This window comes from Canis lupus, chromosome 8, assembly GCF_011100685.1.
Source record: "Canis lupus familiaris isolate Mischka breed German Shepherd chromosome 8, alternate assembly UU_Cfam_GSD_1.0, whole genome shotgun sequence".
NCBI classification, from domain to species: domain Eukaryota; kingdom Metazoa; phylum Chordata; class Mammalia; order Carnivora; family Canidae; genus Canis; species Canis lupus.
Genome location: NC_049229.1, coordinates 28776879 through 28791386, shown reverse-complemented (window position 1 = coordinate 28791386; position 14508 = coordinate 28776879). Strand labels below are relative to the sequence as shown.

At 43.2% G+C, this 14508-nt stretch overlaps 1 protein-coding gene across 1 annotated transcript; it reads right to left on the bottom strand.

Moving 5' to 3' along the window:
- Positions 1 to 226: 226 nt before the first annotated feature.
- On the bottom strand, positions 227 to 13847 carry PTGER2 (prostaglandin E receptor 2). Its single transcript, NM_001003170.1, is given in 2 exon segments — positions 227 to 1884; positions 12981 to 13847. Coding segments are annotated over 2 exon segments (1086 nt in total). The 5' UTR covers positions 13824 to 13847; the 3' UTR covers positions 227 to 1641.
- Positions 13848 to 14508: the final 661 nt, after the last annotated feature.

Genomic DNA, 14508 nt, shown 5'->3' with positions numbered 1-14508 from the left:
TATGTCCAGATTTCAGTTAAGTTAAATTTTGCCTGGTTTGTTTAAGTTAGTAGAAAAGCAAACCATTTATTTGCTCTTTTAAAAATAAGAACTGATTTGACATAGATTGTGTCTGATGCTAGATTGGTTTGGAATCACTTTAAGTGATTACCTAGTTTGATAACTACTTATAGGAAATGGTTTTGCGTAAGCAATTTGGTGAAACTTTGGAAAAAACTAACATCCCTTTTTTTTTTTTTTAAATAATAGCTATCCTGTAATAACACTCACTGTAAAATAAATAAATAAATAAATAAGGTGGTTCTACTCTTTTGAAGATCATACTATAAGGAAAAAATATCCTCTAAATACCAAGTACTATACTAAATATTTTAACATCTAAATGCAACCACACTTTAAAAATCTGCCAAAATAAATACAAGTTCTCCACTTTTATCTCATTAAAAAATACTATGCTCTAGAAATTGTTATTTGGGGAAATTTATCAAATACTATTCCATTTTGAAATTTTTGTTTCATAGTTTATTTTCGTGACATTTCAGATGAGTTTGTACAGTAACTAAGATGATTAAACAGTGCAAATTCACTGAAATATTTTGATGTCAGGTTTATACCATGCCAAACATTTAGATTTAGAAACATATTAAGATATGACTCACTGTTGTATGATTTCCTATATAGAATGAGTCAAACCATGCTTCCTGGATAAAAATGTAGATGCATGAATTTTGCTACAATACAGTCATCTTATCAAGTATACGTTAGTCATAGTCTCAACAGGAACAATAGAAGAGTTTCATGGTTTATTGAGAATTGACCAGATTTTTCAGTTTTTATTCTAATATTTAGCTTTAGACATAGCCACATAGCCCCTCCCTGGAAACAGAATGAAGAGTATCAATCAGAATTTAAAACTTTCTTAATAACCTATTATTTCTTGTTGAGAAGAAAATTCCAAAAGTGTTCTTGATTACTCTTAACATAATGGGCATTATAAAATAAATAACCTAATACGTTGACACAAAGCTTCTGGAGGACTATTGAAAAGGTGATATGTTAACCAGCTGAGCCTACTGCTCCACCCATAATACCATAGTGACCAGAGAGTCCACCCACATACACAAATATGATGGTACAAAGTGCCTGTGATTTCCAAATTCATTGGCCAAAGAGTTGTTGAGCAATCACAGGACACCAGTCTTAGTTGCTTCCATGTATCATCTTCCTAGAAGATACACATGAAGTTTTGTCTTGTCTGACTATACACTGCATGTTTATAACAGCAGTAGCATAGAAGATTAAAATAGAAAATACAGTAACTATTTAGGGCTTTAAACAAATCACAAAACCACATACTTTCTCACTCAACAGGAAAGCTTAAATCAAAAGGAAACTGGATCTGAAAACTGGTCTTTTTCATCTAAAGACCAACTAACCTGCTCATTGCAGGTAGGTTTTATGGATCCTTCTGACCCTTTCCATGAAACGCCTTCTCAGCACCTCTGTAGCCCAAACCACTGCTGAAATGTTTGTTTACTCTGTCTTATTAGGTGGCTTCATTTGGTTTATAAACTTACTTTTTTCATTTCACCAAGAAGCCATTTCAAAATGATCTTCCAGAGTCTGGCTAATGAAGCACTTCTAACTAGTGTCGACAAAGGTCAATCTACTGGCGTTTGACTGTATAGAACAGGAAGTCTGTGTTGCATCTTGTGCTCTTAATGAAACCCGACAACAGAGGACTGAACGCATTAGTCTCAGAACAGGAGGCCTAAAGATGGCAAAGACCCAAGGATCAATTATTGAATTGATCGATAAAAATCTAAGAGCTTGGAGGTCCCATTTTTCTCTTCGTGAAGAGGTTTCATTCATATATGCAAAAATCTGTAAGAAGTAAAAAGGAAAAATGATATTAGTTTTATATTGTAGCAGTGGACAGGCTTAGATCACATGCAATTTCCTAATATTTAAGAGCAAAACATGTTTTTTCGTATGCCAGGGGTGGTGACAGCTAGGTAGCAAAATTTCAGTCTTCTTTCATATGTTTATTCTGACAAAAACTCTGAAATGTAAGTATTGTCTCCTTTTGACAGATGAGGAAGTAAACTTCAGGAGAGGTAATAACAATAATGTTACGTTTACATCCAAATCTCTAATCTGATTTAATGATCACAATTCAGTGAGAGAAGGTACCTAGAGCATGGATTCTGGACATGGGACTGCCTGGGGTTCAATTCTGGCTTCATATATAACTTTGGAACCATTGGAAAGAAAACTAACTTATTTGTGCCTTAGTTTCTACATCTTTAAAATGGGTGATAATGATAGCAATATCTACCTCTTAGGTTTGTTAGGAAGATGACAGGAAGTGTTATGTGTATGTTATTTAAAACAATGCTCACTCAGTAAGTACCCTACAATGTTGTCCATATTTCCAGATTACCAGTGAAGACATCCACATGCAGAGAAGTTAGGAGACTTGCCCAAGTTCCCAAGGCTGCTCAGCTGGCAGACTCAGGACATAAATTCCAACGTCCTTGACACTAGGAAGGTGCCCAACCGTGGGTTACATTCAGATAGCCTATATTAGAACAAAGGCCTTTAGAACAATGTCCTAAATGCTGGAAACCTGACACATCTTTGCATGCTGACTGATGTTTTCAAACTGGTATACCAGCTCTCATCTGATTCCTTATGCATTTTGGGATCAATGCAACTTTTTGGTCAGATTTAAAGGATAGTACATGCTCAATAAAGATCAAACACTTCACATAGCTTACAGAAAAGAGGGAAACAAATGGAAATCATATACAGTTTTTTTTTAAGATTTATTTATTTGAGAGAGAGCAGGAGTGGTAGGGGTGAGTTGAGGGTGGTGGGCAGAGAGAGAAGAAGCAGACTCCCCATTGAACAGGGAGCTCAACTCAGGACTTGATTTCAGGACCATGGGATCATGATGCCAGGGGAAGACAGATGCTTAACTGACTAAGCCACCCAGGTGCCCCTGGTACCCAGTCTTTGAAATCAGTTCTTTATAATGCTCTAGGGACTTTCTTACCAGTGGGAACATATGAGTTAGAGAGCTACAACTTCATTCCTCCATGCTTCTTTGCCAGAAAAAGGAATGGTTTATTTCCTTTTCCCCTAGTACTTATTTTGTAAGAATCTGGCAAGTGGATATACAAAGCAAATTAGAGGGAAGGAGAAGAGTAGTCATCTTTTGGTTGCTTACGTTAGGACAAGAGCAGGAAGGTTTGGCAGCCATAGGTGTTTATGCCAGAGAAATCTTGGAATAGGGAATGGAGGAAAGAATTGGCACATGAATAAGGAAAAATTAGAAGTGATGGTAGATTTCCCTGATTATACAGAGAAGAGGAAAGTTAGGTGGGAATACACAATGAAGCAATAATTTTCTTGTCAACCAAATGATTTTGGCTGAGAAATAGTACTTAGATGATATATCTAAGGAGTGATTTGGGATTTTAGAAATTCAGGACAATACTGTACAAAAAGTCTAGTAAATTCAAATATATTAGTTCCTACACACACATACAATTGACACTCTGTTGGAGAGAAGGTCTGTAGAGCAGTTCATGATCGAGCTTCACCAAAGCATACGATGACATTGAATTAGCCAGCCAAAATGGGCAGTGTACAGAGGGCTCAGCATTCCAATGTCACACATGGAGATGAGTCAGGTTTTCAGTGGTGCATGACCTGTACAGTATCATAGTTCCTGATGTCGTTAGAGTGTCACAGAGCAATGAGAAGTGAAAAATGGTTTTAGGGGATGAAGCAATTCTGTACTATTTGTTTCCTTTCCCTTTCATCCCACTATGCTGGGTCATTTTTAGAAATGCTTAAAATTTGCATTTCAGGAGGTGACCAAGATTTTGTAGAAGACAACGTCTTCTTTTACGCTGGGAGAAGTGACCCTTTAATTTCCCGATGTAAGTTTTGTCTTTTTCCACTTCCCCATTTTCCCCGCTTTGGTTCTTGTCTCTTGCCTAGAGTTCACTGTTTTTGACATTGTGGATCTTGGGTTTGTTTTTAATTGCAAAATATACATAGCATATAATCTATCACTTTAAACCATGTTTCAAGTGTGTAATCAGTGGCATTAAGTACATTTATATTGTTTGCAACTGTATTGGCTAGGTTCTTTATTTTCCATATAGCAAGATGTTTTGACATCTTAAAAGCTTTCTGGCTGGGAAGAGGCTGCTCCTCCCCCCAGGGCTAGCCATTCTTAAGAGAAAGCTGGGGGCTCATCCAGGAGCAGTCCTTTGATATGCGAAGTAACCAAGCTAGAGCCCCTCCCTCTGGCCCTCTATCCCTGCAGAAGCCCAGGCTGTCCTCCAACTCCTGTCTCTTCTGGCTCCTGACCCACAGTACTACTTTCCCTGTGGCCCTGGTGTTAGGCAGTGTTTCCTGTGTCTAGGACCTGGAAGTATGATAAACTATTTTCCTAGGCCTCTCCTGTGCTCTTCTTGTGGCTGTCCCTGACTGGCTGTCACATAAAAGAATAGCAACCATCACCACCATCCATCTCCAGAACCTCTTTTTCATCATCCTACACTGAAACCCTGTACTCATGAAACCATAACTCCACAGTTCTCTTTAAACTCCAGCTGATCCTAGATTTTAATTAAAGGCTGACAATAAATTGACATGTCAATTAATTAATTAATGGTGTTTCAGTGATATTCTGGAATTCAGCCTCAGAGGCTGACAGAGTTTATACACATGTTTGCATATACCACTAATAAACTTGCTAAGAGAAAAATCTAAACAAGTCAAATGAGTTTTAATTTCTTAGGACAGGCTCTCCCTATAGGGCTTTGCTAAGAATATAGTTTGACACCTACAAAGTGGTACAGATGAAAATCAGTGTTCCTTAGATTCATCTTCTATAGAATCCTTTCAGCCTCCCACAGAAATCTTCATCTTGTCACTGATGTGGGACTCTTCTTCTGAGCTACTTTCCTACTGTCAATGCAACTTCATCGTGGTTTCAGAATTTTAGAGCAAATGAGAACTTTATTTGGTTGTTCATTGAAATCACCTGAGGATTGTTAAGACTACTCTGATGATTTGCTCCCACCCCCAGAGACTCTGATTTAATTCATTGGGGCTGTAACATGGGTATCAAGGTTTTTAAATCAACCTAGGTGATTCTAATGTGCAGCTAAGCTTGAGAACCTCTGTTTTAGAACCTTTACCCAACATCTGAAACAGTTTAAAATTATTCAATTATTACACTTAAAAACAAAAGCTCCACTTAGACCTGGTCAAGCAAATGATTTTGAGCTTCTAGGATTCAGCCCCTGATCATTAGTATGCAATCTGGTTTTCCTTTGGAAATTGAACCCTATGGAGATAGCAGTTAATATTTATTGAAGAACTATGTGTGCCAGGCATGGGGCTAAGCAATTTGTAAATTTTCTTGTTTAATCCTTACACGAACTTGCAAAATATTATTATTCCTGTTTTAGTAAGGAGGAAATCAAGGCCTAGGAGATTAGTTACCATATCCCAAATCACACTCCAGGTAAGTAGGAAAGCCATGGAGCCACACTCAAGCAATGGGATCAAAACTTTCCTTTTAGGGGATTCCCGGGTGTATCAGCAGTTTAGCACCTGCCTTCAGCCCAGGGTGTGATCCTGGAGTCCTGGGATCAAGTCCCACATCAGGTTCCCTGAATGGAGCCTGCTTCTCTCTCTCTCTCTCATGAATAAATAAATAAAATCTTTAAAAAAATTTTTTCCCTTTTAGCTACTACACAAACTACCACCTTCTACATATAAATCCTGTGATGTGAGGTGCCTGGGTGGCTCAGTTGGTGAAGCAATTGCCTTTGGCTCAGTCATGATCCTGGGGTCCTGGGATCGAGTCCTGCATCTGGCTCCCTGCTGAGCAGGGAGCCTGCTTCTCCCTCTCCTCTGCTGTTCCTTCCACTTGTGCTCTATCTTTCAAATAATTAAATAAAATCTTAAAAAAAAAAGCCTATGATGTAAAGTCTCATGTGAAGTTCACACTAACTTATTAGAGTTTTTTAAGAGCCTTGTTTGCAAAGGTGTCACAAGGATTTGTGGGTATGGCTGTTCCTGTTTATAGTCTGGAAAACCATGGTCATATCTACTTGTCTTTCTTTGGAGCTTTTCTTTCCTTCATACTTTGCACAGTTAAATTGCAGGCAGAGGATTTTATTATATGTTATTTTATGTTTACCTGCCTAGTGAAAGTCATTTGGGTGTCCTGGCTATGGCTTTATACAACCCATTTTTTAAAAAACTTTTGGTGTCAGCTATACTTCAAAAAAATTTTTTTTTAAACACAAAGCTTTTGGGGACACCTGGGTAGCTCAGTGGTTGAGTGTCTGCCTTTGGCTCAGGGCGTGATCCTGGAGTCTGGGGATCAAGTCCCACGGACTCGGTCAGGCTCTTTGCATGGAGCCTGCTTCTCTCTCCACATGTGTCTCTGCCTCTCTCTCTCTCTCTCTCCCTCTCTCTCGTCATGAATAAATAAAATCTTTAAAAAAAACACACGAAGCTTTTGGAGGGACATTATTTTCCAGTATATGATGTTTTAAAGAAATCCTTTCCCCCAAATCCTAGGTGCTTTGTGGTGGAGGGAACAGGAGCTTATGTCCCTTTGGAAGGAAAGATTCTGGCATAGATATGGCTTCAGTACTAAAGAGTGTTCCCTGCCCATGCTTCAGGTGATCCCAGGGCTGGATACAAAAGACAGTTAATGCTAAAGTTGAGAGCTACAAAATAGAGGACAGGATAAGCCATGGAAACTGAGCAGACCAAGTTGCAGATTAACTGGGTCTTAAACCTTTAGGTGAAAAGTGACTTGTCTTCCTGAAATACCATATCTCTGGAGATCAATCCCTCACCATTTCTTTCTTTTCTTTTCTCTTCCACTCCATTCCATTTAAAAAAATATTTTATTTATTTATTTATAAGAATCAGAGAGAGAGAGAGAGGCAGAGGGAGAAGCAGGCTCCATACAGGGAGCCCCCTGTGGGACTCGATTCCAGGTCTCCAGAATCAGGCCCTGGACTGAAGGTGATGCTAAACTGCTGAGCCACCCAGGCTGCCTTCCATTCCATTTTTTTAAACTTAATACTGCGATGGGCTTTTGACATGCCAAAACAAACAAACAAACAAACAAAAAAAAAAAAAGGAAAGGAAAGAAAAGAAAAGAAAGAAAAGAAATATACCATCTATAGAAGCTATTTTTCTTTAAGCTGAGGACCTGGTCTTAATCATCTGAAATAGCAGCAATGAACAACTTGACTGATGGTGTGGACATAATGCACAATTTCTTTTTTGGGAATAAGACTATGGTTCTTCCTGTCTAAATTTTAAAGATTCAGTGTCTTTATTCACAACCCGCATTTTGTAATGGCAAAGGAAAAGATGTCAAATGAAAACATTCATATAGAGAAATGTTCTCTTAAAAGGTCACATGTCTTAAAATGATTTCACTAATCCCCAAATATATTATTGGTGATGCAGAAATGATAAAGGGATTTCCAGTAATTCATGAATATAACTTAAAATATCACCAAGCAAATTCATTACGGTTATGCATGGAGAGTTCTGAATTTCTTTTTTACCCTTACTAGAACTATGGTTTTTTGCAGGTACATAATCAACAAATTTCATGAGTTTTACAACCCCCATTCATGTTACATTTTAAGTAAAGAGTTCCTGGAATGAACAGGAACCTCCAGTACTATTTACTTGAGTTTATTCTATATTTTTAAGATTATTTTTCCACTAATCAGGTTTGCCTACAAATTACAGCCCTAAAGGATTTCTAAAGATCCTTTTTAGAGTGATGCAATGGGGGCAGCTCCGGTGGCTCAGCGGTTTAGCGGCACCTTGAACCCAGGGCCTGATCCTGGAGACCCAGGATTGAGTCCCATGTCAGGCTCCCTGCATGGAGCCTGCTTCTCCCTCTGCCTGTGTCTCTGCCTCCCTCTCTCTCTCTCTCTCTCTCTCTGTGTCTCTCATGAATAAATAAATTTTAAAAATCTTTAAAAAAAAAAGAATGATGCAATGGTTCACTTTTGAAATTTTAGAACTGAATAATATTCTAACAGGAGGTGGAAATTTCAGAACTGAATAATATTCTAACACCAAATGGAAAGCAGTTTAAAATGACCACCAGCTGTCCACAGCTATTGGTAAAGTAATGACCAAGTAACTTGACTTGTGTTGGAAATTAATACACAAACAGTATCTGAGGCAAGAATGGTCTGATATATTTTCTGTGTTCTGTTCCATTTCAGGAAAAAAGTTTCTATTTATCTCTGTGAAATGATGGCAACAGCTGATCAACATAAGGAGGAATTCATTAATTTATACACTATCCCTTTAGTACATAAACAGTTTGGAATATGTTGTTGGTCCCATGCATGATTTCATATGGGGAAGCCGAAGTAATGCCATTTCCTAACCACAACATTTTTTTTTTTTATCTCATAAGAAACGTTTCATGTGTACCAACAGAAGATTTTATGTGAAGGGTAATCTGATTATTTCTTAATTTAGACCAGCATTTATATTAGCCAATCTCCTCAAATCTTGGTCTTAGCCTTTCAATTCATAGAACTGTGGAGAAGAAAAAAGGAACCACACGCTTGGCCCTGGCTCAGTCCCCTTGATCAGCATGGGAAAAAAGGTCTTTGCCATTTCATTTTTAAAGCTAACAAGTTGAGGGGAGCCTGGATGGCTCAGTCGGTTGAGCACGTTGACTCTTGTTTTGGGCTCAGGTCCTGATCTCAGGGCTGTGGGATTGAGCCCCACCTCGGCCCCGTGCTCAGCAGGGAGTCTGCTTGGGTTTCTTTCAGTCTCCCTGCTCCTTCCCACCCCACCCTCTGCGTGTTCTCTCTCTCAAATAAATAAATAAGTAAATAAAATCTTAAAAAAGGAAAAGCTAACAAGTTGGAATTGAGACAAAGTGATCCAGATATTTATAACATCCTTACCATTCCTTTATGAATATCTTGGTTTAATCTTTTCACATGTTAACCCCTGAGGTAAGTACTTTTTTCCTATAGTACTGTGGTTAAGGGGATAGGCTCTGCGCATTTTTAAACTGTCTGGCTTTGATCCCTAGCTCCAACACTCACTAGCTGTAGAACCCTTGGTATTATCTGCCATATCTGTAAAACGGAAATAATAATACTATCTATTTTGCAGTTGTTGTGAAGATAATGGGTTAGTGTGTATAAACATTAGGTGCAAAATGTTAGCCGTTGTGTTGCTGATAATAATGATATTTGAAAGTTGAACTTGGGGACGCCTGGGTGGCTCAGGGGTTGAGCATCTGCCTTAGGCTCAGGGCATGATCCCAGGGTCCTGGGATCGAGTCCCGCATTGGGCTCCCTGCATGGAGCCTGCTTCTCCCTCTGCCTATGTCTCTGCCTCTCTCTCTGTGTCTCATGAATAGATAAATAAAATCTTAAAAAAATATATTATGGCTTGAAGGTTGAAGTTGATTTCATTATAGGGTGCTGGACATTTTACACTTTGATAGTTTTCACTTCCAAACATTAAAAGTCCTAGACTGGTGTTCTTGGAGGAAGCAGTAATTCTAACCTGTCCACACCTTGGGACAATGGCTGACTTGAGTAGTTCCAGGTTTCCTAAATTCCCCACTCCTCTTCTTCCCTCACTCCTGATGTGCTGGAAAAGACTGGTACCTCACTGGGTACACAGCTGTGAAATCTCCTCTTTACTGGGCCAGTGGTGTGGCCCACCTTTGAAGGACATAGAAAGCAGCTCTGTTATCCTGAGGAAGAAACAGACAGAGATAGAGTAGATTGCTAGTACTTTCTGGGAACAAGGAAGTCAGTTAGTTGGAATAGCTCATTAATAATCACTTACATTGCTTACATTTTGAAGTGATAATATTTTGGATATTGGGTTAAATAAAATATATTGATTAATTTTTACCGTTTCTTTTTACTTTTTGTTATTTGGCTAATAGAACACTTAAAATTCCATATGTGGCTCAACTGTACTTCTATTGGAGTGCCTATGTTCTGTTAGAGGAACAAAAGAATTTCTGAAGACCACCATAAGTCTTTGCCTTGTCTAACAGTTTCCCAGTCAGGATGTGTGGAAATGATTCCTGCCTTGTGTGGGAGATTGGTGTAGGCTATTTCTGACCACAATTTTAGTGTGGGCCAAGGAGACTAAAAGGACACAAGGGGAAAGTGCCCTCCAGGGCCAATGCAAGTATTCTGAAATAGCAGAATGTATGCACTAAACAGTAGCTATGACTTCGGAATCATCAAAGAAGCCTTCCATGAGATCACTGAAATCAAGTTACTACAGTATTTCATAAGGTTTAAGGTGCTATGTAAATGAAAGGTTCTAACAAGTACCAATAATTTATTAACAAATAAAATTAGTTACTGGTCCATGTAAACTTCCTTATTAAAAGACAATTTGATACTTCCCATTTAAGGTATGGTTCAAATATCTGTTTGGGGCCTAGTGAGTTATCCATTCTTCATCTGGATAACATGCCATGTTAGCCCCAAGACAAGGACCAACATGTCTGGCTTTCTGATTATGTTCACTCTAGGCTTTTCCCCTACTCTTTGAGAATAGAGTCAATGCCACTATCATAAAGTGCCCTCATAATCTTCATTGGGCATCCTCGAGCCATGAACAGGCAATCTAAATAAAAACAGAGCTTCAAAGCAAACCTCCTACTCCCCTACTCCTTTTAACCAGACTTCTAGCTCTAAGCCCCTTCCATTTGGCAAATCTGGAGCTGCCCCTGGCTTAATAGTAAATAAAGGGAGAAAATAAATATAAATGTGTGTGTGTCTGTGTATATGCACAGGGAGACTTGAAAATCAACATGCAGCAATGATTGAGTTCTCATGATAAAAGGCAAATTTACTTGAAAACAGGGGAACCCATTGAAAATCACTGCCTTTATGTTTTATAATCCATGTTTTGCAGTGGGGTAGTCATGATCAAAGCAGAGATCGTTTCCTCCTGCTCTCTTCCCCTAAAGGACTTAGGGATACTAATTCTTTTCACAAGCATGTGGTCCCCTCTGAGCCCATTCCCAAACTATTTAAGTGGCTTGGCGTGGGGGGTATTTTAAAATATATGCTCAAAAATCACAAGACTCTAGGAACTGACCTCACAATTCTCACCGAGACTGGCACTGCCCAACTCAGAAAGGGTTTATGGCCTCTACATTGGATTCTAGGCTGTTTAGTGGAACTGGAAATTCTTTCTCTCATAGATATGTGTTTTGTGTCTTAGTCCCGACCCAAAAAAACTGATTTAACATCTAACACGTCATCAAAAATTTCTACCAGTAAAACAAAAGGAACACGTAGAAGCCATGCCGGTTTCTACAACACAGCCTTTCTGTTGCACAAACTCCCTAGTTCAGGGTGGAATGGAAGAGGCAGGTTCCCACGGTGCTACCTCGTTTCATAAGGGGGGTCCTTTCGTGTCACTTATCGATTCAGATCAGCTTCTGCCCTGGTGGAGAATGGGGTAGAAGTGTGAGGATAGTGGCGATCAGGAAGAAGAGAATATAGCTATGAATCAGTTAATTTAGGAGGATGGGTATCCTTTCTCACCCCGGACGATGAGAGTATGAAGATAATCAAAAGCAGTGATGGAGACGAGAAGTAAGATAAAGATAAAGTAAGATAACAGGTCAGACCTGCTAACGGTAGGCACTATCTATCTCTTTCTTTTCTCCAAGACTGGCAGGAAGAAGTCACTGCCAACTGCTTACTCCCTGTAGGGTCAGTCTTGTTCTTTTAAAGAGTAGAAAGTGAGGCTACTCCAACTTCCAGTCCCCGGCTCCCCATAAGAGGCCAACACATGCTCAGACACCTCCCTGGCCCTGCCATCTATGTTATACTTGAGAAGGCTCAAACTCACAGTGTCATAGAACTAACTGCTAAGCTGCCCCCGGAACAGGATAGCAGTCATCCTCCAGCCTGGGCTCCTGTCTTCAGTTTTCCAGGCTGCCCCCAGCCCTCCTGGGTCATGGCATATGCTGGATATCCTGACTTTCCCATCCCTGAGATGGACCAGCCATTCCTGTGTGTTGCTTTGTGCTCATGAAGTGTGTGACTATACGCTGAAAAACACCTGTATATATTTCTGATAGTGATATGAAGAGGAGGTTTTGTGAGAAGGTACAAATGCCTCCTTGAGAAGGACCGCAAAAGCTGAGCAAGGAGTTTCTCCAAGCCACCCATCTTTTCCTTTAGTTATCATTAGGGACATAATATAATGTCCACATTTTTTATCCCCCTATGGTCACAAAGAGTTACGCTCGTAATATGTAAATTGGGAAACTTATAAACTCTGTGTTTGTTGAACTTTTAGGACAAGGAATGAGTGCTCTGAACTTATCAACACGGACCCTTCTCACCTGGGACCATTCTTCATGACAGCTGGAATGCTGCGAGTCGGGTACCACCTTTTGTGTTGCCAGAAACAAGGCAAAGCAAGGAGAACTTGGACCAGTGGGTGGGGACCACCTCGAGGGAACTGCAGCTCAGGGAAGTCAAGGTTGTAACTGACACACACACGCAGGTGGCAGGTGGAAGGGGCCGCCTCCTCAGGCACGAAGCCGGAGCCGAGCTAGCAGAGGCAGACAGCGGCTTTTAACTCTTTGGGGGTCTGGGCTGGCTTAGGGGAGGGCTGAGGATCCCTTCCGGGGGGTGGGGGGAGCTGCTATGGAGTGTGAGAATCCCTAGCACAGAGTCACTAAAGGCCAGCCGGGGTTAGGGGAGGAAAGAAGTGGCCTAAAGGTGGGAAGCCAGAGAAAGCGGTCTGGACCTCAACAATCAGAACCTATTTTTAAACGTTGCAAAGGTGGGGCGGTGGAAAGGGTGGGCGCGAGAGGGGAGAGAGTGAGAAGGCTGTCCAGAGCTCGGTTGTGGAAACGGAGTGGGCTGACTTACTGTGAAAGGCAAGGAGCAGATGGCGAAGGTGATGGTCATAATAGCCAGGAGAATGAGGTGGTCCGTCTCCTCTGCCACGGACACCCTTTCCCCTCTCCTGCGGGTCCCAGAGCCGTCCCGGCAGCTGCCCAAGGAGGGTCCGCAGCGACTCCTCCCGCTCCGACGGTGCATGCGGATGAGGTTGAGGATGACGCTGAAGTTGCAGGCGAGCACCGCGACGATGAGAAGCAGCAGCAGGGTGGCGTACAGCTGCAGGTACGCGGTCCGGCCGTGCCGGATGAAGCACCACGTCCCGGGGCAGTACTGGACGTACTGCCCGTAGCCCAGCAGCGGCAGGGAGCAAAAGAGCAGAGAGACCGTGTAGATGGTGGGCAGCACGGCCAGGCCGCCTCGGCGCGTCACATGGCGCTGGTAGAAGTAGGGGCGCCCGATGGACAGGTAGCGCTCCAGGGCCATGGCGAAGAGCATGAGCATCGTGGCCAGGCTGAAGAAGGTCATGGCGAAGGCGAAGTAGGTGCACGCGCGCCTCTCAGGCTCCAGTGCCATCAGGGTCTGGTTCCGAGCGTAGGAAGCCAGCACCACGGGGCTGATGAGGCAGGTCCCGAGCAGGTCGGTGAACACCAGCTCTGTCACCAGCACGTGGAACAAGGAGATGGAGTTCCCGCGTCCTGCGCGGCGGCCCGCGTCCCCCCGCCAGCGGCGCGCCAGCAGCGCCAGCGCGATGAGGTTCCCCAGCACCCCGGCCGAGAACATCGCGGAGCTGATGGCCGGGCTCTCGCCGGAGGGGAGCCACTCCCGAGACTCGCAGTCCTCCGACCCCGAGTTATTGGAGATACTGCCCATGGTGGAGGGCCAAGAGGAGAGACGCCCTCCTCTCCCGGCTCGTACCTGGGCGGAGGAGAGTCTGGGAGCAGGAGCGCTCGGGGAAGCCGCGGGGAAGGGGGAGGGACCCAAGTCCAGAGCCCCCTTCCGGCGCCCCGCGCGCCCCGGCCAGGCTCGGCCCCGGGGCTCGCGCTGCTCTCGGAGGCGCCGCTAGGCTGCAGCATCCGGGCGGCGCTCGGAGCTCCCCTGCGGGTCCGCGCGCCCGCCGCAGCCAGGAGCCCACACCCGGGGGGTTGGGGGGGGGGGGGACGGGGGGCAGCCGCCGCCCCTTCTGCACCCGCGCGGGGACGACCAACTCAGACGCGGTGTCCCGGCGCCCGCAGGACGCCCGAGAGGTGGAAGGCGCGTCACACCCGGTGCGGGCACTTGCGAGTCCCTCAGCGGTGACCGGGAGGAGAGGGGCCCCCGAACGCCTGCCCGGAGCGGCTCTGCGCGCGGGCGCGGTGGCCTGGGCATCCCCGCGCTCCGTTCCTCCGGGACTGCAGGCTGGAGGCGCGCAGGGCCGCTGGCCCCGGTGGGAAGCGTTCGGCCCCAGCAGGGGGCTGGGAGGGCGTGCAGGGCACTTGCCGGGGTTCGCAGAAGGCGACAACGGAAACCCAAAGTGACTCACCAAACAACAGAGAATTTAGAAGGACCCAGTCCGGGG